The sequence below is a fragment of the Herpailurus yagouaroundi genome, unplaced genomic scaffold (genome assembly GCF_014898765.1).
Source record: "Herpailurus yagouaroundi ecotype Mexico unplaced genomic scaffold, PumYag 198, whole genome shotgun sequence".
Lineage (NCBI taxonomy): Eukaryota > Metazoa > Chordata > Mammalia > Carnivora > Felidae > Herpailurus > Herpailurus yagouaroundi.
Window position 1 is genome coordinate 29,622,842 of NW_024412429.1, and position 23,114 is coordinate 29,645,955.

The following is a 23,114-nucleotide window of genomic DNA, read 5'->3' on the forward strand; positions in this document are numbered from 1 at the left end:
AATTGAATCAAAAACACACTGTTGCTTGGATGACTAAGAGAAGGCAATAATGGATCTTGAAATCATATCAGCTAAAACTTAGACTTGTCCTAATAATATCTCTGGCTTAATTGAAAAAAAAAAATCCATCGCAGACTTTTTTTTTTTTTTAATTTTTTTTTTCAACGTTTATTTATTTTTGGGACAGAGAGAGACAGAGCATGAAATGGGGAGGGGCAGAGAGAGAGGGAGACACAGAATCGGAAACAGGCTCCAGGCTCCGAGCCATCAGCCCAGAGCCTGACGTGGGGCTCGAACTCACGGACCGCGAGATCGTGACCTGGCTGAAGTCGGACGCTTAGCCGACTGCGCCACCCAGGTGCCCCCAGACTGTTTTGTAGCTAAAAGCTTCTTGTTTAGTCATTACTCAAATGTCCATTATATGCTCGTGGAGGCAGGACTGAGTCTTTCCCCTTCTCTGCCAGGGTGTTACTTGCGAAGCGCCTCTGTTTTCCGTCCTGTTCGGGACAGACCACGAGCAATGGCTGAGAATGTGTCCGGAAATGTGAGGTGTGTGCATCCGAGAGGCGTCCACTCGTGTGCCCTCGAGGGGAGCCTGTGGAGCCAGCAAACCTTTCACGGCCTGACACAGAGGACTAGAGCCATCACCAGCCGGAATTAGCACTTTGGTGGCATAGATACAAGGGAGATAAATGATTCTCACTTTGGTTTTGGGAGCTGTTTCCTCCACAGAAACGTCTGACAGAACAGCAAACAAAAGATCCAGTATCTTCCCCTCTAGAGTGTAGAAGGCTAAGCAAAGGTAGTCTGCAGTTGACCCAGCGTTTTCATTTGAGCAACGGATCTTTTTACCCAACCTTGCAAATAAATAAGCCAATCTGTTTAAAAATAAAAAAAGTAAACATGGGTTTGAGTTCCTAACATGGAATCACCAGCATTTCTCTACTGTGTTTCCCCCCCATACATTCTTCACATTCTTACCCATGTGTGAATGGCTATTTGCCAAGCTTCTCGTCGTTGATGAGGAGAGAACTTGCATGCCTTGACAGCCTACCATGTACCAGAGGCGGTGCTTGGTGCTTTTGGTACGGCCTCTTCTAATCGCCACCACAATACTATAAAAGGTATTACTGTCTGGAAATAATTTTTTAGGGGTTCAGTAACCTCCCTGAAGTCACAGAATGAATAAGTGACAGAATCAAGGTTGGGACCCCCTTTCGTCTTGCAGGAAAGGAAGAAATTTTCCTCGGTCCAAGGTTCTTCTGGCTGAACTAAGAATTAAATTTACACGAGACAGACTAACAGGAGAAAAGCCTAAAGTTTTATTACGTGCGCATGGAGGCCCAATAATGAAATGGAGACCTCAAGAAATGACCAAGGCAGGCAGTTTTATACTCTCTAGACAAAGAGACAATAAATCTGCAAGGAGTTGGTGGCATGAAGAAAACTTAACTTTGGAAGCTTCAGTTAGTAAGGGATGCTAAACAGAATTTGGGCTGAGGTGGCAAATTAGTAAAGAGTAAAAAAGGTTGTTTATACAGCCTTCTTGGCTCTAAATTTCCCATCTCTGGTGACAAGGATGTCTCTATCTCTTGGTATGGGGAGGGCACCTCTCAAATGGGAGATTTATTTCCTGCTTTTCACGGGGACAGAGGAGGATCTGAGTGTCCTTCTTACACAGGCTGTCACTTGGGTGACTTTTATTTAAAATGATCAATACACTTACATACAAAGGAGTATTACTCGGCGATCAGAAAGAATGAAATCTTGCCATTTGCAACTACGTGGATGGAACTGGAGGGCATTATGCTAAGCTAAATTAGGGAAGGACCAATATCATATGACTTCACTCATATGAGGACTTTAAGACACAGAACAGATGAACACAGAGAAGGGAAGCAAAAATAATATAAGAACAGGAAGGGGGACAAAACATAAGAGACTCTCAAATATGGAGAACAAACAGAGGGTTGCTGGAGGGGGTGTGGGAGGGGGGATGGGCTAAATGGGTAAGGGGCATTAAGGAATCTACTGAAATCATTGTTTCACTATATGCTAACTAATCTGGACGTAAATTAAAATAAATAAATAAATAAATAAATAAATAAATAAAGTTGAACTAAAAAAAAAAATAAAATAAAATGATCAATATGTTGAAGTGGAACATTTTGGGGCAGCCTGCCCTTGGCCCCTACAGTGTCCAAAGATTATCTGTGTTATGCTGCGCGTCAGGAGAGCGCTTTGGCTGTGGTTGAATCCCCACAGATGTTCTCGCAGATTCTCTAAGAAGCATTCACTGGCAATCCAGTCTTTGTCACAGTCTAAATGCTCTTGCAGAAATGGAGCCTTTTTTTATCCCAAGTATCTAGTGCAACTTTTGGCACACAGTAGGTACTCGATCCATATCTGCCAAATCAAAATTCAATCGCTCACACGGGCTTGACTTATTTCACAATGTTTCAGCGAGGTTCCCGGGGTACATTTGAAAATCACGCCTGACTTTTACTTGGAAAACCACTGAGGTCTCAATTTTGATTTTTGATTTTATGACATAGACTATCCACAAGTGAAAAAGTGGCTTTATATTCGGACGTAGGGAAGCATTAAGGAATTAATGAGATTCTGAATCCAATTTAAATCAACGTTTATTTATTTTTGGGACAGAGAGAGACAGAGCATGAACGGGGGAGGGGCAGAGAGAGAGGGAGACACAGAATCGGAAACAGGCTCCAGGCTCTGAGCCATCAGCCCAGAGCCTGACGCGGGGCTCGAACTCACGGACCGCGAGATCGTGACCTGGCTGAAGTCGGACGCTTAACCGACTGCGCCACCCAGGCGCCCCTCCAATCTTAAATCAAAGGGACTTGAGAACAGTATGTAGATACAAGGTTGTTTCTGGGAAATAAGGGTGGTTTTTGTTGTTTGTTTGTTTTTTCCTTTCTCCTCTATTTCCAGATGGGTTTAGGGTACTCAGTCGTCCTGCATGAACTGTTCTATTGTTCTTGATGGCTCCCGGTCCTGAAATGCGAGACCATATTTTTCACAAGTAATTATTGAATTAAGTCTGCTATGTCTTTACCTCATTCTCACTCATATATGAGTTTGACAAATGTGAAACAGAAAAAATATCAGGAGTCAGGGGAAGTGTAGAACTGACCGGTGATAGAGAGCCCTCTTTCCCAAACTTGGGATTAACTGCCAAATGATACTTTCATGGACATGGCTACTTCTGCAGCTCCAAACAGAGTGAGTCACATGGAGACCGTATCTGTACCTGTGTGTCTTTTTCCCCTCGAAAATTTCCCATCTTGAGCAGTGGACCTTTTCTGTTGAATCTGATTGGTTGGCTAGTAATATGCTCCCTGGTGAGAATCAGCATATTTTCATACCTTGATGTTTTTAAGAAATTATCTTTATTTTTAATTATTCATTGAGACATGCCAATGGATATTTAGGTCACATTTTGGGCAAAACTCACAAGGTTTTTTTTTTTTTTTTTTTCCCCCAAATCTCACATGTGTACACAAAACAACACAAGTTTTAGGGTTTGCTTAAAACAACAAAGCATTAGAAATACAGTGAGACACAAGCTCATAATCAAATTCACATCAGTGAGCAGATCTGATTTAACATGAGAAGATTACAAGACAAATCTGTGTTTTGTAGGAAGCACTATCTGAAGACAGTGTTGCAGGACACAGTCCAAATGCCTTTGTGGGAAGCCTTAAGCAAGTAGAAACAGAGCAGGATTTTTACTCAGCCTAGAGGGAGTTATGGGTAGGTCAGGGCTTCATGAACAGGATTCGGCCTATTCACGAATGCTGTTAAAGGAGAAGCAGGCTTTGACGATCAGGCCTGGCAGTGATATATATTCTCTCTTTCTTAATTTGATCTTTACTTTACTTACTAAAAATAGCCCTTTGATTCCTTTCTTCTCATGTAATGACAGAATTAAACTCGGTAAGTCAACTATTGATGGTCCGTGGACCAGAAGAAGAATATAAATTTAAAATCCATGGACGAGCCAACAGCTGTGTCTTAACTAGTAATTGAACTCCTCCTATTGAAAGAGAGCCACTAGTAGGCAAGAAAAAAGTTTTCACATTCTTTTTTTTTTTTTTTTTTTTTTGCCAACACATGAGGAACTCAAGAAAACTCCAGATGGTTGAGAGAAGGACAAAAATGCATCTAGTTTCTAGTTTATGCATAATGTCTCGTTTTACTTCAAATTTTTATTGTACGAGTAGCTGCTTCATAGACGTAACTGTTGGGTATTTGGTAGTTTTCTCTGTGAGCTCTTCTTCAAGACCTAATAGTGACATAGACACTTTTGTCCTATAAACCTGGAACTACTGAAAATGCCTCCAATCTTATTTAAGTTACAATATAAATATAATTTACACAAAGTCCATTTCCTAAACCCAAGATAGAGGCCCCGGTAGCTAAATAGTGTCTTCCTTCTTTACTGTATCATCCTCGACAATTGCTTTCCTTCACTTGATCTCCTGAACGTTAAACACAGACCACTCAGAAGCCCTCTCTGCACCATCAAACCAAAGTAAGAGAGACTTGGAAGCAGGAATACATTCAACATTTTCTCTTTTGGGGCCTCACCAAGCTGAGAGCTTCAGAGGATTAAAGCAACAAAGAATCATGTGTCAGTTCATAGTTATTATGGAAAGAAAAAAAAAGTTGGTGTTAAGATTTCACAACTTCTCTCTTACCCATATCAACAATTTCAACTTATCACCCACCCATTTCATGAGGTTTTCACACTTTCTTTAGTACCATCTGACAATCTCTCCTACTTTAATGAAAATATAACCAACTCTCCAAAATTTCCCTTAAACCTTAACTCTGCACACTTCAGTCTCTCTACAGAAACGTATTACAAACCAGTCAAGTTTCTAACATTTCATGGGTATGTTAGGAGGAAAAAAACCCCCCACAACAGTTGCACGTAGGAAACGAGAGAGCTGTCATTTTGTAGTTTGCCAAACAGCTTGATAGTGGCAGAAGTGATCATAATGCTGTTCTCCCACTTCAACATGATTTAAGGTAAGAAGAAACGGACATGCCAATTTTCATCTAACGTTAGTTATGCTCGAACTTCTAAGGAAAAGGCTGAATGCACAGAGTTTAGCCACTAGAGGAGGATGCTGTAGCAAACTGGTTTTCTGACCAAGTGTCTGGAGAAAAAATGCCAACAAAATGCCAAGGTGGCTCCGTTCGCTAGAACTGCAATTAACCACAATGACCTGCCGGAAAGAGAAATTCGGTCAGAAAACCGAAATCGTTTTCTTTACTCAGATAATGTTAACTTCAGCTAAACAGTTAGGTAGTTGCTCACATGAAATTAAGGAAAAAGAAAAATCCAGTTACTATTAACACCAAAGAAATGCACGCCAACCATAAACCAAAGGTGCTTTGGTACTGTAGCCATGACAGAGAGGAGTGTGGTGGGAGAGCAGGAAGTTCCCTGATGATTAGGTGACAGGGTCATAGAAGGTTTGCGAGACCTGCCATGTCTCCTGCAAGGTTGACACACCGCCACGGTCCAAGACAAGAGTCACACAAACGCAAGCTAATCAGCTGGCTTGTTAGAACAGAGTGTGCAACATCGCTGTGTTGAAAAGTGACTTCAGGCTTGTTGAAACGTCTCATTAATCTGAGGAAACGGTGCCTGGTGCCATAGATTAAACACTATGGTCTCAGGCGGAATGCATGTGAAGTTTCCAAAATATTTCCTCAAAGACTTTATTCAGTTTTGGTTTGTGACCTTAGCCGGAAAGCAGAAAGATGGACATGGGAAGGCAGTTCGGAGGGATATCTGTGAGGATTTACGTTGGGCAGCTTTCAGAAGATGAAAGACGTTTAAAGTTAAGGCCTTTATCTGCAAACAATCGTATATTAATAAACTCTATATCCTATTTACACACGCATTCTCTTGTATTAAAACTAACAGTATTCTGTTCACAGTGCCATTGTTTATACAGGTAGCAATCCCATAATACTCATGTATTTTGGCATGGGAATCAGTAGCGCTTGGTATTTACAGAAAATGTACATGTGTGCATATAAACATGTCACTGAATCTGAGTTATTGATAAAAGACAGATTGGCTAATGGTGCAAAGGAATGAACTGTAAGCACCTTCCCCTCGGAAGGGATGGGAAACGTGGTTTCTTACATTGAGGAGATGCCGAATCTCTGACCCAAAGTGGCACAAAGTCAGTAACAAAAAACTATGAACCCCCTGTTCAAGTTTGGGTACACTGAGTAATCTTTTAGTCCAAAGTTTTAGATCCATTGTCTAGTGCATCAAATAGAAAAGTTAAAAAGATTTATTATTATTTTTATCATAAGAATTATTATTAAAATAGAAGGTACTTTCTCTCACGCTCTGGTTTGTGCGCTCGCACTCAAGACCCATCTCCTTGGAGCTCCAAAGATGCTGGTGTTTTTGTCATGCAGATCAGCAGTCAGATGGCTAACACTAAAATGCTCTGGCCTTAGCGACGGTCACCTGTCACAGTGAGACCCAGGGCCCGAGGGGAACATGGCAGAAGCACCTCTTTCTGACTCCCCAGTCTTCTCCTGGAGGGGCAGGCCTGCCCCTCATCAGCTCCCACATTCCTAAATGGAGTTGCTTTATTTCGGCAGCTAGTGCTGAGATGACGGATGGCTTCTGTACACTTGAAAAGAGGAGAGGAGGCAGGAAAATAGAGGAGGGTAGCATTCCAAAGAGCCCCAGGACGGCAGCCACGAGGTGGCTGGGCTTATTGGCAGGAACCCCCTCAGAGCTTTCACCCTGTCAGGAGGCCTCTGCTCAAGGAGGTTCTCCTTCTCCGTGTGCAGAGCAGGGGCAGGCTGGCTGGGACTACGGGGTGTTGCCTTTGGTCACAGTCTGCTCCTCATTCTCGGTCCCTTGGCCTGCATGGTCGGGGCTGCCCCCGCCACCACTGCTGCTTCTGTGCTGCGTGGGCAACAGACTCTTCCACTGGGCTTTGTTGTGTGAGAGGTGGCTTAGCATGTTCTCCGACAGGGTGCTGTTTCCAGTGAAACGGGCCCATTCCCGGAAAAGCGGCTCCACGATGTAGGTCATGAAACCTAGAACAGGCGAGGCCAAGCTCAGCTCCATAAAGGCGGTAAAACCCACGTCTTCTCCCTCCCAGACCCAATCGGGACCCCACTCTGTCTGTGACCCAGAGAAGTGAAGGCAAAAAAAGATGAGATGGCCCCTATCCTCAGTTTAGGAGCACCAGATATGTCACCTTGGGCTCGTTTCTTAACCTCTCGGGCCTCAGTTTCCTCATTTGTAAAAAGGAGCTAGGAAGAGTGCCAAACCCACAGGGCTGTTATGACAATGAAATAACAACACAGGTGAGAGGCTTAGAAAGTTCCTGGTGCACAGTAAATCCTCAATAAATATTGGCTTTTATTATTTGCTGAGGGAGAAAGACATATAAGGAGAAAGGTAGGAAAAAGTCTGTGTTGGAGCTAAGGAGGGAGGGTGGGGGAGGGGAGGAAAGGGCAAATGATACCACATCATTGATTTAGACCATCTGAAGAATTCATATGTTTACCCTGTAGGATATTTTTTCAAGAGTATTGATTTATAGTTTTGTCTTACTATCAATTATGTTAACCGCTAAATGTAGGTAAATAGAAGTTCATTCATCTTCAATATGCACATAAAATCCCTACTTCAATGACCAGATAAAATTGGTTGATATTAGATATCTCTATTCTCTTAATTAGTTTAGACTTGTTGCTTTCTAATCATGTTTCAATGTTAGTGTGCTTTCCATATTAAACATGATTTATTAAAGCAGAGAAGGACTTTCAGTCTAGGCTGGAGTTATTGGAATCATTACAAACTTGGACATATTTAGGTCTTATTGTATGTTCTTGAAATATAGGTGTGGGGAGAAAAGGCAAGTACTTTTCAGCATAACAAACTTTCCAACAACTGACCCCGAATGTTTACAAGGGCATAAATTATAAAGGCTTGACTTGATCTTTTTTATTGAACAAACAGCAGATACTTGGCCTTTGAGGATGCTAGAGAGACGGAAAAAGGATGCAGAAATGCAAAATATTATTTTACACTTCTGCATTATCTCATCTTAAATATGATTTAAATATTATGAGATCATTTTAGATAATCCAAGTTTAAGCTAGTGACTTCTGTAGTTTGATATGGTATATAGGGAGTCAGCAAGCAAGGATTTCCTTCTTAAATTTTCTTGTTTCTTATTCCTGAATTTTCTTCATTTGCTTCACAACCTCTAATTTTTTTTTTTAACGTTTATTTATTTTTGAGACAGAGAGAGACAGAGCATGAACGGGGGAGGGGCAGAGAGAGAGGGAGACACAGAATAGGAAGCAGGCTCCAGGCTCTGAGCCATCAGCCCAGAGCCCGACGCGGGGCTCGAACTCACGGACCGCGAGATCGTGATCTGAGCTGAAGTCGGATGCTTAACCGACTGAGCCACCCAGGCGCCCCAACAACCTCTATATTTAATTTCTAGTATCTTCCACCTTAAGAGAGATTAGATATTAAAGATAGTTCACAAAATTATGCTATTCTAAAGTTTAAAGTGTAAATATTTTTTTTTTATTTTTTTAAAAGCTTTTTTTTTTCAACTTTTATTTATTTTTTGGGGGGACAGAGAGAGACAGAGCATGAACGGGGGAGGGGCAGAGAGAGAGGGAGACACAGAATCGGAAACAGGCTCCAGGCTCTGAGCCATCAGCCCAGAGCCCGACGCGGGGCTCGAACTCACGGAGCGCGAGATCGTGACCTGGCTGAAGTCGGACGCTTAACCGACTGCGCCACCCAGGCGCCCCTAAAGTGTAAAGATTTATAAAATTTACCTTAATATAAAAAAGCTACAAATCTAACATTTAAAAATCTGGTACTTCAAAATCAACTCATTTTCTTCCTGAAGTTACTTTGAAATTATACCTCTGGATTTCTACTTGTCCAATATAAAGACCTTTCCTAGTAGATAGGAAAGCCATTTTGAAGCCTGAATAGACACCAGGGGGCAGTTTTCCAAATGAAAGATGGCTTCTGCACGATTAGATTTGGGAACCTGTTCTACCCGTTCCCAGCGCATTGTGCTAACCTTTCTCTTCTATGCAAGTAATGGGCTGACTTTGCCTGGATTTTGTCCTCCTGGTGGGTTGGAATTGGGGGAAGCGAGAAATGATGGCCTCAGAGTAAATAGGGATTGAAGGCAAGCCTCTTTCTCTTCCTCCTTCTATAGATTTCACCAATTAGAGATTCATATGATTTAATATCTTCTTTTTAAAACGCAGAATTTGATGGAGAGAGGGAAAGAGATTTTTAACCCCACTTCCTCTTGGGTTAATATGAATTACTTAAACAGAAAATCAGATCTAAACCTGAGATGGCACTCAGGAGATTCTCAGTGTGGAGGGGACAGTTTCAGTCCCAGGGAGAATCAGGACAGAGGGAAGAGCTGCATTACTTAGGACCTGCTGGCAAATCCCTGGGGCGGGGCGGCGGGGCTGAAGCCTAGAGCTCCCATTAGGCTCTGTCTATCTATTTGGATTTTTCCAGTTTAGCCTCGTCTATCCCTTCACACCACACCTCCCAACACTGACCCTACAGAGCTGGGAGGTGTGGAACGGAGACAGAGAAAGATTTACGCAGGAAGGGTTGTTTTATAATTACCTTCTCTTTCTCTTTATTATTGGTGTGCTAATGTAGCATCCAGGAGATTTTCCTATTCAGCCAATCCCCACCCCATTTTAAAAACAGGTATCTATGGTAACCACATTTTCCTGTGCTGAAAACCAGGACATAGGATCTGACAAAATAAGTGTGTTCTCATGACAACAACAGGGTAGAGTCTCTAAAATCAGGTCTGTCTTGCAAATCCAGGTTGTGTGCTTAACAATGTGAACGCTTTTCACAAGATGTCTTTAACAGGAGCCTGGCAAATTTCTTTCTAGCCAGAGCTTAACAAACGAGGCTGTGGGGTTAGGATTTTGGACAGGGTCTGCTCCTTTCAGATCACATCTGCAAAACCTCCATAATTAAAGCAACCGGAGGAGACTATCTGATCCAAGGGGACCAAGGCTGCATTTCTGTTGATGCTGATCCCCTCCCCCACTGCCCCAGCAACTCTGTAGCTATGTTATCACCCTGGATTCTTCCTGGGTTTTGTTTTTTATAATGTTCCCACCCTTTCCTTTTTTGGGTGGAAGAATCAATTTAATTGTAAAAACACCATGACAATACTAAGGGCAATTTGGACAAAAAAATGGCTCACCAATAATCCCAAAATTTGAACATATCTATTTTAATATTTGCATGTGTCATTCAAATCTTTGTAACCAGATTAATTCGGTTTCTATTTTCTGAAGATGACTTTATGACTCTGTCGTGGATTAGATTTGACTCTTAGTGATTACAGGCATATCATTACTTGACTAACTTGCTCTGGCTTTCTTAATTTTCAGCTTGTTTTTTCTGATGCCCCATTCCCTTCCAAGTAGAGGCTTTAAGCCTCAAGCCTTGCAGAGGTCTGCAGCACTGTGAATACATTAAGTTCTCTGAGGTCTGTGGGAGCTGGCGAAAAACAAGGACTCGTGCATGTGAGGGCTGTAGTTTATGGGTAAAATTTAAAGTGCTGAGTTTGGTTTTAAATGGAAGGAACTTCCAGGAAAAGATCTGCTTTGAAGGTAGGTGGAATTGGTGGAGAGCTTTAAGAGCTGATAGAAATTCTTACTGGATCAAAAATATTTCCTATGTGCCTAAAATTTCCACAGTTTGACTTGTGTAATGATCTGATGCATAACTTACAGTAATGATTATTTTAGATGCATTAGCATCACAATTTAACAGTTTACTGCAATAGACACTTGAGAATAAGACTGAAAATACGTTTTGGAAGTGGGGAGTCAAGAAGCATGGGACCCGGGGCCACAAGGGATGGCATAGCTCACAGAGCATGGGCTCTTGGGATTGCAAAGGGGGTGAAGGGTAGTGAGCCAGACTGGAAGGGTCCTAAAGGTTGATCCTGCCGACTTTCTACTCTTTAAGTCCCAGAAAGAGTGTGAACTAACCTGCTCTTCAGCAGCCAATAGATGATGCTTATTAGTTTCCTTCTACGCTATTTGGTTTTGATTTGATTTTGAACTACAAAGTTAATACAGGCTAGTTAAGAGTCTATAACAAGGCCGTTACCCTATTTTTCACAATTTTTCCATTGGTAATTACCTAGTAGATTAGTCATGATTAGAGTGTTTATTTGGATTTGGCTCTTCATTAAACCTCCACTTTGGATCTTTCAAAAGCTATGGGTAGATCTTCTTTTCTTTGTGACTTGGCAGAGATGCCAAAAGTATTTGTTTAAAATTAAAACTGAATTCAACTCACCAATTTGTATACTAGGAATTGAATCTTTCTGTTGATTACATAGTGGACTGATTTCCAGTTCAAATTTCTGTTCAAGGTCACCTAAGAAGAAAGAAGAAGAAATATTGGTAATCTAGAATTTGTAAAAAAAAATGAGTTGCTACTTTTAACCCTCCAGTTCAAAGAAGTTATTCTGAGAATTACCATTCACTGCTTTGTTCTCATCAGGAACCCCCCCCCCCCACTTGCCCTGCCTTGCTCTCGTAGTTTCCATGAAAAGTTAAAATATCAGAGCGTCAATGACCATTTACAATAGGTTCCTTGTAAACAGGTACGCTCTGGGACTAGAATAAACTTTGACCAAGATATACAAAAACAAGGATACAAGTAATGAGCAATTTCCTACATGAAATGGAAGTTCTGGCTTTAAGCAACACGTTAAGATTTTATAGTGCTCCTGCCTTTCACTTTGCCTGACCCTAGTCTGATTTCCTCTGAACAACCAGGAATCGTAAGTAGGTAGGAGACAGAGAAGAGGGACTAGAAAATCTCATTTGAGGAACATCCTGGTCTGTAGCTACAAAGTTAATCAGAAATAAAGATTTTTTTTTAATTTAAATTCATGTTAGTTAAAATATAGGGTAGTGTTGGTTTCAAGAGTCGATTTTATTTTTAGTTATTTAAAAAAAAATTTTAATGTTTATTTTTGAGAGAGAGACAGAGAGAGACAGAGTTGAGCGGGGGAGAAGCAGAGAGAGTGGGAGACAGAATCTGAAGTAGGCTCCAGGATCTGAGGTGTCAGCAGAGAGTCTGATGTGACTCGAACTCATGAAATGTGAGATCATGACCTGAACTGAAGTCCAACGCTTAACTTACTGAGCCACCCAGGTACCCCAGGAGTAGATTTTCGTTATTCATCACTTACATACAACACCGGTGCTCATCCCAACAAGTGCCCTCCTTAATGCCCATCACCCATTCAGCCCATCCCCTCTTCCGCCTCCCCTCCAGCAACCCTCAGTTTGTTCTCTATATTTAAGAGTCTCTTATGGTTTGTCTCCCTCTCTGCTTTTATCTTATCTTATTTTTCCTTTCCTTCCCCTATGTTCCTCTGTTTCATTTCTTAAAAGTTTCTTATCTTTTATTCTGATTTAGTTTCACCTAATGGAACTAAGCTTTAAAAAAGTATAAAAATCAGACAAATATTTCTTTTTAATGCCTTTGTCAGCTAGAAGACCAAAGAAGAAATGTACCATGTAAAGCTTTATCAGAATACCTTATCAGTCCTGCAGGGGATGAAAAATTATGGGTAATTTTTGCATTGGGAAAACAGTCTGGTTAATCAGTAGAGAAGCTAGTCCTCAGAAACGTTAGCTGAGTTCACAGCTGTGAATGTACACCTCTAAACCACAGGCAATATAAATGTAACATTTATATCATGTGTACTATGTGCCAGGCACTATGCTAAGCATTTTACATATGTTAATTAATTTAATCCTCATTACAACTTCATTATGATACCCACTTTACAGGTGAGGAAATGGAGATGAAAGGAAGTATTTTCACTCAAGTCATATTGCTAGTAAAAGGGGGATTTCAACCTACGAAGTCTGCACCCAATGTGTCTGCACTTAACCGTTGAGCTAGAACTTAAAAGATGCCACACATTTGTCACTTGTTCTAAGATTGTAGCCATGCCTCCCATGGTCCCCTGAGGCCTGGTTATTCTCAAGACTGATGTGAGGAAATCACATGGCTTAACCTGAGGAATTCAGGGAAGTGAGATGATAATAGTCTTTTGAGGACAGAGCAAGATGCCATTTAATATTAAAATGAGTTCTAATATTAAAATGGGTTCTACTCCTTTCCTCCATAATTCTGTTAATTATGATTTTTCAGTCAAGCTTGACATTTTAGAGGAATCTTCTTTGATTTCTCCCTTCCATTCTCTCCCCACATTGAGGCGTCAAATCCTGTTTATTCCTTTCTTGGAGTATCTTTTTTCCCTACTTATACTCTGCCTGACTCCAGTCTGGCTTATTAATAACTCATTTTTGGCCCCTGGTGTACAGGGGCCTCCACAAATCCTCACATTCTCATTTTCTGTGGATCCAAGTTGTTCTGTGAAGCAGGTCCCCTTTTCAGTGCCTTTGTCCATTTCCACCCCTCCTTATGTAGACCAGCAGTGCCCAAAACGACTTTCTATATGACAGAAATGTTCTCTGCACTGCCCACTACAGTAACTTTTTTGCAATTTGATCAATAAAACTAAGAACTAAAATTTGAATTTAATTGTTTAATTAATTAAAATTTTTCTAATCACAAGTGCTTCATGAGTACCCTGTTGGAAAATACAGGACCCTACGCATCCTTCAGTACCCAGTTCAGATACTGCCTTCCTGAGAACCAGATCTTCTCCCGTGACCCCCACCATTAGAGATCACCCGATTAGATCATTTATTCATTAACTTATTCAACATGTACTTATAAAGCACTGTGTATTTTAGATTCTTTGTTCATCAATGTAGAGAATACAAAGGGGAAATTGCATGACTTCGCTCTTTAAGGACATTTACTTCCTAGTTTTTCGAGGTTATTAAACATTAACTGTAATTCTTGTGTCCTTCGTGACTGCCTCAATGGGGCTTTGTAGAGAGGGAAAGTAACAGTTTTGCTAAGGTTTACACAAGGCTGGAAGCAGATATTCAATACAAACTTCTGGGAATCTTGGTGGATTGAGACGATATCAATTCATAGCTACAAAAGGACAGAGATTCCACTTCCTTGAAACATTGAGAGGAGGGGGTGGAATGATGTATAGAATCCTAATCTCTGCTCTCAGAATTTAATGCTGTTTTCCTAATTCATGGGATTTCATCTTCTTTTCTGCTATCTCCTCAACCTTGATTTTAAAGGTTTTCCTTTGCTCAACATCAAGAACCATTAAAGATACTTTGGCCAAGGCTATGAGCAATCTGTGGAAACCCAAATCCTAAACTGAGAGCCAGAATCAGATTAATCAAAATGGTGTGAATCATGCTTATAGGATTACAAAAATTAATTCAGTATGGAGGATAGGCAGTTTGGATGACCAGAGAGTCTGGTCTTTCTCTTTCTAAACAGATAGAACTTCTGCTCAACCATAATGCTATTAAATAAGGAGGACCCGACATACCCTCTCTGTATTCCTTTCTCTGCCTGACATGCCAGAGCAAAGTGCATGGTAGCTCACCTTTCGTGGTTAGAGTTACAAATGTTCTAGGTTGTTCCATCTTACAATGCTGCACGTGCATATATTATTAGACAACACCTGGTTTTGGTGAGATCTTATGGATTACCTTCCTTTGATCCACATAGTTAGTAACTTCACCACGTAGTTAGTAACTTCAATACACCCATTCCATAGGCCTTCTTTTTGGCACAAGTGACATGGCCTGTTTCTCAAGTTGCTTATAATCCAAATAGGATGCAAGATAAGCAAATGAAAGGGTTAAACTGCCACAGTGCCAACTGCATGGCTGAGTCAAAACCAAAGGGACACAGTAGAATCTCTTTCCTGTCCCATTGTTTGGTTTCCAAACATGAAGATCTTAGCCCTTCTCTCATGTTGCCATTTCAGTATTTTCTATATCATAAAGAAAATACTTATCTAATCTAAACCTCCTGCTCCAATTTCATCATATTTCCTTTGTTTTCTCTCAGAGGAGATTTTATATCATAGGCAACTAGAACTGATCTTTTGACTTCTAACCACTCACACTCAATTGAAATGAAATTACACAGGGTTGTGGGCACTTCACGAGCGCTTTTTCTCTGAGTGAAAGAGACAGTGGCCAGAGCCTTCTGGCCCCACATGAACCCAATCCCTTTTGCTTTGTCTTGTGTCTTTGGGACCATCTCAATATCACTGACACATCTTTTGATGGAAGCTTCTCCAAAAGGCTCACCGTTGCTACTTGACCTCCCCACGGAGCTAGTATGTGGGACACTTCAGGCTTCATTTGTTCTCAGCCTCTCAAACCCGATCCTGTCACTAACATCAGGGCACTGCTGTACCTGAACAAACATCCTGAGCACTGAAACCAGGTCTGAAGAAATAAGGCTGGGTTTAAAGGCCGATATCCCTCCCACCCAGTGTCAAGATCCTGTTGGCTAATTCATTGCCTTATTTCTGAATGAGGTTAATGTCTTAAAACTTATACTCTAACTCGGGGCCATTTCTCTTCTCACTGAATATGTTTGAAAGGATGAGTTCAATTCTTGGTCAGCTGTGCTCTGTTTCATTAACTTTATTTAAGAAAGACAGGGGAAGGACTAGAGACAGAGTCTGAGTCCCGTCAGAGTGGAAAACATTGACCCCAAATGGCATTTAGCCTTTAGGCTGTGCTAAACTCATTAAAATGAAGGTCAGAGTAAAAATCAAGCTGTCCCTTACATTCTTATATCCACAGAGGAAAGTCATTAAAAAATTACACACATACACACACGCACATTTATCTCCCACTTTTGCTCATTTTTATCACCTCTCTTTACTACCTGTTTGCACATAGTAAGACATTGTTATTTATTTTTAAGTTATTTCCAAAAAAGGTCTGGATGGTTTGCAAGAGAGTGGAAGAGAAAGGTTACGATAATAAGAGTTGATGAAAGAACAAATGTCATGATAGATTAGCCATTTCCTGTTTTATTAGGATAAATGCCTAAAAGGAAGAGGGGCACTGAAAACTCAGCTGTCAGATCAGTACTAACCTTGCCTGTAGAATTCTTCACAGACCCTTTCACTCCATTGCTTGCTCATCTCCCAAATTCTACAAGGATTGCAAATGTCAGCACACTTCAAGGCGATCTGAGAAATGACAGGGCAGGGAGAGATGGTCAGAGGATGATCCTTCAGCAGCAAATGTATCCGAAGCCCAAGGGGCTGTCCGACCCGCCAGTGTGCCTCAGGTACCAAGCCCGTGTTTACAGAGTGCCTCTTCAGGAAACAGCACTTACTCACCGCTGCACAAAACCTTCATTCAGAATTCCCACTTTATAGCTATGAGAAGGAGAGAAGAGCCACCGTCCAAGGACACGGAGCTTCCTGGAGGAGGCTTGGGGTGAGTAGGCCAAGGAAAGCCATGGCCTGGCTCCTTCTACTGCCCCACCCTTCATGGGCAAGGAAGCTGCAGGGGCCCGGTCAGGCTCAAGTGAGATCATTTGGGCCTCATTCTCACAGTGGCCACATTGACAGACTCCATGTATCGCTTCAATTTATTTGCCCTCCTGTGCCCGTGTCTGTGAGTAAGCAAGCTCATACTGCAGTCCAGGGAGCTAAGTCCTATCAAACCTTGGAGTGTGTTGTTTGCAAAGCTAACTCAAAGCTTACCGCACCCTGGTCTGGATCGGGGAGGCCAGCTTTTGTCAATAATGCTGACCCTAAGAGGGTTACCATGAATTCCCAGAAAAGTAGATTCTCACCCTTCCTCACCAACCACCGAGATGGGCTCCTGGTAGCGTGCCCTGCCCACCAGCAGTGCCTATTTGTTTTGATCTAGTTCCTTGGCATCACAGAATCACTGGCATCTGGGAAAGCCCCAATCATATTAACTTACAAATTTGATTGTTCCTTTATTTCCCGGTTAATGGGGAAGCCAGTAACCACTGGAGTAGGAAAGGGGTAGAAGCCTCCTCCAGGTTCTGCCCTTTGGGAATTCATTTACAATTCATTTGCGTCAGCAAGCTTTCCCTTTGAAATGCAAATGTTCAGGCCAAATCTTTCAGCAACTCCCAATTTAGCTGGAGTCGGGAAAACCAGATACCTGGTTGATCGTTGTGACACTCAGGGACTAGACAGACTAGTTTGGAAAAAAAGAAGGAGGGAGACGTAGTTCTACAGCTGGGAGGGAGGGATTTCCTGGGAGGGATGGGGCACTTTGGACAGCTGCAGGGGGCATCATGAAAGCGAGGGACAAAAAAACACTATTCTGTTCAGTCTGCAAGGTGCGGTTCAGTTTCTCTGGTCAAAGTTGGTCTATGTACGTGAATCCAGGGTCCTTCCATCCAGTCTTTTGTGCCAAGAGGAAAGAAGGAAGCCGAGAGAAAATGGAAGATCAAGAAAATGGCTGTGGTTTGGACACCAGGTCAGACTTCCAGTTCTGAGGTCCGTTTGTCCTCTTCTTCTCCTGCCACAAATGGCTTCTTGCCGTGGAAAGAAGCCGAAAGCACTGGGCCTGATACGATTCGGTTCATTCAATTAACCTTAACATAGTTTATTTATTGGTGTCTAAAAATGGCAAGACTAGGTAAACATGTTTGTGAGAATATGAGTTTAGCTAGTAACAGGAAGTAAAGCAGGGTTTGATTAAATAGGTTTTATATGAAGGAACAGCTACTCGTTTTTCAGTTTTTGTTTGTACCATAGTTAACATAATATATCTTTGTGTTACAGAAACAGTATTTCTAAATCTCGCAGGTATGACCGTGGTCAATTTTACATCAAGCCACAAAATGTTGTAGATTCTTACTACATACAATTCCCCAGCAGGGCTACTCTGTGGGGCACCAGTTACCAGATAAGGAAAAGTTGAGATATTATCAACTTACTGACATGAAACCCAGATTTTGCTTGCTTGGAAACCGCTTAAAAATTTCACGTGTCTCGGAGCTTTCAATAAAGTAGGTCACTGCTCTAACTTCTACCCTGGGGGATACTCCATCTCACATGTGCTAAAATTATCGATCATGTCCCCAAGTGCTTTTACTCAGCAAGGATAAGGGCCTTTGTTGTTGTTGTTGTTGTTGTTGTTGTTGTTTACCTGAAGCATAAAGTGCCTGTCGTGTACATCCTCCAGTCTTAAATCTTCATTGTGGAGGTGAGCTTTCAATCTGGTCAAAAATTCATTCTGCCTATTGATGTCTGTTGCCAAAATCAAGGAGCCCAGCTGCTGTTCAATATCCTGTCTGCATCCACAAGAGGGAAAGAGAAAAGACACACACGAAGCAAATACTTTTGAGGTAGGTGATTGATTCTGTCACCATCAGGTGGTTTAGAATCTCATTTCTGCCTTTGATTCTGTTTGTTACTCAGAGTCCAGTCCCTCCGAGCCCAAGGGCCAGTCTGTCCTCCACCGCCACTTCTGTCTTTGGTCAGGAGCTATTCTAGTAACTGTAGAGAGTGATTGAAATCGCGAGTGAACAAAGTTGTGGTAGTTTACACGTTGCCATGGTAACTGTGCGTCTAAAAACTGAATGCATGCCTTAAGTAGGACACAAAAAGACTGACAGAATCACAGAAGTTTAGGTTGTGCTTTTAAAGAGCTGAAGCCAGCTCAAACATTCAGATTTGCATGGAGAGAGAAAGGGCATGATAATTAGTAATAATAAGGAAGACAATAATAATGGCTGATACTACATGGTATGGAAAGATCCAACAATTGAACAAAACAGACTGGAGAAAGTTACTGGAACTTCAGAAAGAATAATAGGTAGTTAAGACACTTAAAAACCAACGGGCAAGCAATATGTTAGTCGACAAATGGTATGTAAGGAAAATGAGACATTTTGGAAGCATAAACGAGTTAAAGCTTTACCTCACACATAGAAAGTAATCAATGGAAGACAAGATCCATAGCAATTTTAAAAATTAATCTTTAAAAATTAAGTATATTTAGGTTTGTATATAACACCTTCTGCATATAGCAGTTTATATTAAGTTGATGTCGCTTAAGTTTGAACCCGTTCTTTACTCCTCTGCCCGCCCCCCCCCTCCCCCCCGGCCAATGTTTTGGGCATATGGGTCATACTTTACATCCTTTTACTTTATAGAGTGCATTGAGCACACAGAGTTTAATGAATAGGTAGAAAGTAAATGTCTGTAATCACCAGCCAGGTTGAGACCATGAACAAACAGGCAACTGCATGTAAGCACTGGCCACTGTACTTCCCACCATATCCCTTTTCAGACTCTTGCATCACAATTATTCTTCCTACAAAAGTGATTTATAACACTGCATCCCATAAAGACATAAAAATATGGTATTTTATTTGCAATCCATAGGGATGCGTAGGAGGATCTCAGGAATGAGTATAACTGAGCAACCAGCAGGATTAGTGTTGGTATTACAGAAACAAGTCTGGTCCTGCGTTCTTCCTCCTTTTCTCCTTCAGTTTTGTTCTTCCTTGTCCGCCCTCTCTCTTTCTTTCCCTTCTCTTCTTTCTTTAGCTGCCCCTGCCACTTACCTCCTCCTTCTTTCTTCTCTTTCTTACTTGATTTCTTACTCAAGTTTTCAGTTCTTATTTTATTTTATTTTTGAGAGACAGAGAGAGGAAGAGTGAGACAGAGAGAGTGAACACAAGCAAGGGAGGGGCAGAGGGAAGGAGAGACAGAACCCCAAGTCTGATGCAGGGCTCCAACTCAGGGACTGTGAGAGCATCACCTGAGCTGAGATAAAGAGTTGGATGCTCAACTGACGGCACCTCCCAGGCACCCCAAGTTTTTAGTTCTTTTGCATTTAATTCTTTTGATCTTTGCAAGGAATATAGCAAAAAACACGGGATTCTATTCCGTGCATGAAGATTGGTTTTATTTCATCCCAGGAGGTAAAAAGCTATCAGAACTGAAGTTCTTCCTGCAAATTCCACATTCCTCTGGGTGCTAGGGAACAGCACCAGATAGTATCACAGGGCCGGGAATAAGCACGAGCCAGAGCATACTGCCTGTTCTATATAGACGCAACTTGGCACTTGACTTTAACTTATGCACCCTTCGCAATTCTTCAGAAAGAAGGGTGCAGGGATCTATCTACTCTTTTGACTCTCTTGGGCCCTTGTGCATTTAATTTAACAGATCAGAATTAGTGGTGACCCTGGAAGATGTTACAGCAGCTAATTAGGGACCATGTGGAAAATGAGGCAATGGCTTTGGATTTAGTAGGGCTTGGCCTAAATACCTGGGCTAACAAACAGTGGACCAGGAAACTAGTATTTCCCCTTCTGTTTAAAATGCAACAGACATAGGTAAATTAATGGCTAAAACAATGGCTGCGGCCAATTCAGTTACTTAACAAAAGACATTTCAGGACAGAATTTCTGACTTCTATTTTTGCTAAGATTGGCAATTACAAAACAAACTTGATTGAACTAGTGTTAAATCTAGCTTGAGATCTCCTGTGTTCCTGCTTGATAAATATTTATTATTTGGATCTTTATAGGAGGACAATTTTGCTAACATAACAGACAGGGAGGGATTTGACAAAGTGGAGCATTGATGCTGAAGAGTGTGAAAGCTGAGAGCTGTTTATTATCCTTTTTCCTGATGTCAGGTCATAGACTATCCAAGGCCCGTTCAAAGCTCAGGGAGAGATGTGGATTCTGGGCTGCTGTAACTGACACTGAGTCTCCTCTGATCGACAACCAAGCGCAGGCAGGAAGCACAGCCGGCTGGCTCCCTGCCATCAGCCCTGGGGTCTCAAGCATGCCCTAGAGAAAGCAGCTTATCTCCAACGTGTGGACATCAGTATGTTTCATCTCTACGCCACTTACGTCATTTCCTTTGGCAAGTGAGCAAGAAGCCTTGATTCTCGAAGCATGCCTATTGTAGATCGCCAGTGGTGATTCTCCAGCACAGACATATTCTAGAAAGAAAGAAAATTAAAGCTATAAATGAGAGAGAACTCAGATTCTGATCTTTCACACTGAACAGTTTCACCGAGTGTTTTCATTTCAGCCAGTTGATACTTGCTGACAGAGAGGCAGACGAGAAAAGAAACATGAAAGAAAACCACCACAAGGCCTATCATGATGGTGGGATAGCGGTAGGGCTGACCCTTGTGACTCTCCGTTGGAGGACTGAATGAGAGTCTATTTCTGGTGTCATTCTCTCTTGCCAATGCCCCCATTTTGGGTAGCTCAGTCAGGCAGCACTCAATGTAGAAGAAAAAAAGCGAAGCAGGTAAAAATAGGTAGTAATGGATCCCATGTGGCTATATATATAACAATCCAAGATTATACTACTCAGCTAAACAGAGGCAGGTCCCACAACCTCTACTCTGATCTGCACTGACCATCGTTTCTTTCTTTTTTAAAAATTATTTATTTATTTTGAGAGAGAGAGGGGAGGAGGGGCAGAGAGAGAGAGAGAGAGAGAGAACCCAAGGCAAGCTCCGTGCTGTCAGCACAGAGCCTGATGTGGGGCTCGAACTCACGAAGCATGAGATTGTGACCTGAGCTGAAATCAAGAGTCAGACATGTAACCGACTGAGCCACCCAGGTGCCCCCTGACCATTGTTTCTTAATACTGATAAGAACCTTCTGTGTCTGAACCACCTCGGAAGCTGGTGACATACTCAGATTTCTGAGGCCCGGTCAATTCAGTTTTGATTTGGTAGGTTTGTGGTAAGTAATTTGTATGTTAACTCAAGTTTGAAAACCACTGCCATGGAAGCAGTACTATCAATAATCTTCGTGACCAGTATATTGGCCTGTAGCCCATTAGGTCTGAGTTTGAATCCACAATTACTTCCTTCTTCAATTATCTTGATATTTCTTCCCTTGTGGGAACCTCTACTATGTTCCATCTCTCTTCTGACTTTATTGTTATCTTACATATGCTGCTGTGTACACATTAGCTAGCTGGTTAAATGATGACTATTTCTTACAATCCATTGTGCTTTATTCTAATAGAATAGAGCCCCTCTAGTCCCTAGGAAATATTTTTGCTCTATTTTCTTATTTATTTATTCATTCTCTATTTTTTTCATATGGGGTTATAAACTTACACAAAACACAGGAAGATCGATTCATTAAAAATGAGGAGGTATTGCATGATTTTGCCTATCTGAGGTACTCAGGGTCAAATTCATAAAGACAGAAGATAGCCAGGAGCTGGGGTAATAGGGAGTTATTATGTAATGGGTACAGAGTTTCAGTTTTGCAAGATGAAAAGAATTCTAGAATTTTGCAAGATGAAAAGAATTCTAGAGATGAGGGTGGCAATGCACTTAATGCCATTGAACTGTACACTTAGAAATGGTGGGCCGCCTGGGTGGCTCGGTTGATGAAGCACCTGACTCTTGATTTTGGCTCAGGTCACAATCTCATGGTTCGTGGGATCAAGCCCTGCATGGGCTCTTCGTGGACAGCACAAAGCCTTCTTGGGGTTCTCTTCCCCCCTCTCCCTGTCCCTCCCTACCTCTCACTCTCTAAATAAATAAATAAATAAATATTAAAAAATGGTGAAGATGGTGAACTTTGTATTATGTTAATTTTGCCACAATCAAAAAAAAAAAGTGAGAGGGAAGAAGCAAGGAGATTAAATGGAGCCAGGAGACAGATGGGGAAACATTCCATTATCATGCCCACCCCCCACTATACCTGAGTCACCCACACAATGCTCAACTTCTTCAGCAAATGAGAACAGAGAACCATCATGAGTGATACAGTCTAGGGTCCATTAGGAGAAAGCAAGTTCAAGAAAACGTCAACTGTTCTTGGTTCTAATGCCAGACAATGATTTCTCTCCAGGACTTTGTAGAATGAGCTTCATGAGGCAGAGTCTTGTATCATCAGCTCCTCTGTATAGGCTGTTCTATTACTCTTTGTTTCTCTCCTTGCCAAGAAGTTACTATTTATTCACCACTTGACTATGTCTGAAGCAGTGATGAGATTTTGTCCCTTTTATCAACTGGTCTATTATCTCCTTTTGGGCACGAGCCACATACAACACAAGAGAATGTTTATT

General features: G+C 41.6%; 1 protein-coding gene across 3 annotated transcripts in view; it reads right to left on the reverse strand.

Annotated features, from left to right (window-relative positions):
• Positions 1–3,394: 3,394 nt before the first annotated feature.
• The window catches only part of PDE7B (phosphodiesterase 7B), a 320,081-nt gene continuing 300,361 nt past the window's right edge, over positions 3,395–23,114 (reverse strand). For all 3 annotated transcript variants that reach the window (XM_040449102.1, XM_040449103.1, XM_040449104.1), the window contains 5 exons: positions 20,918–21,009; positions 18,193–18,337; positions 16,145–16,241; positions 11,417–11,497; positions 3,395–7,110 (listed from right to left, as the gene is read on the reverse strand). In XM_040449102.1, coding sequence (XP_040305036.1) covers positions 6,881–7,110; positions 11,417–11,497; positions 16,145–16,241; positions 18,193–18,337; positions 20,918–21,009 — 645 coding nt within the window. In that variant the 3' untranslated portion in view covers positions 3,395–6,880. The remainder of the gene's footprint in view (positions 7,111–11,416; positions 11,498–16,144; positions 16,242–18,192; positions 18,338–20,917; positions 21,010–23,114) is intronic.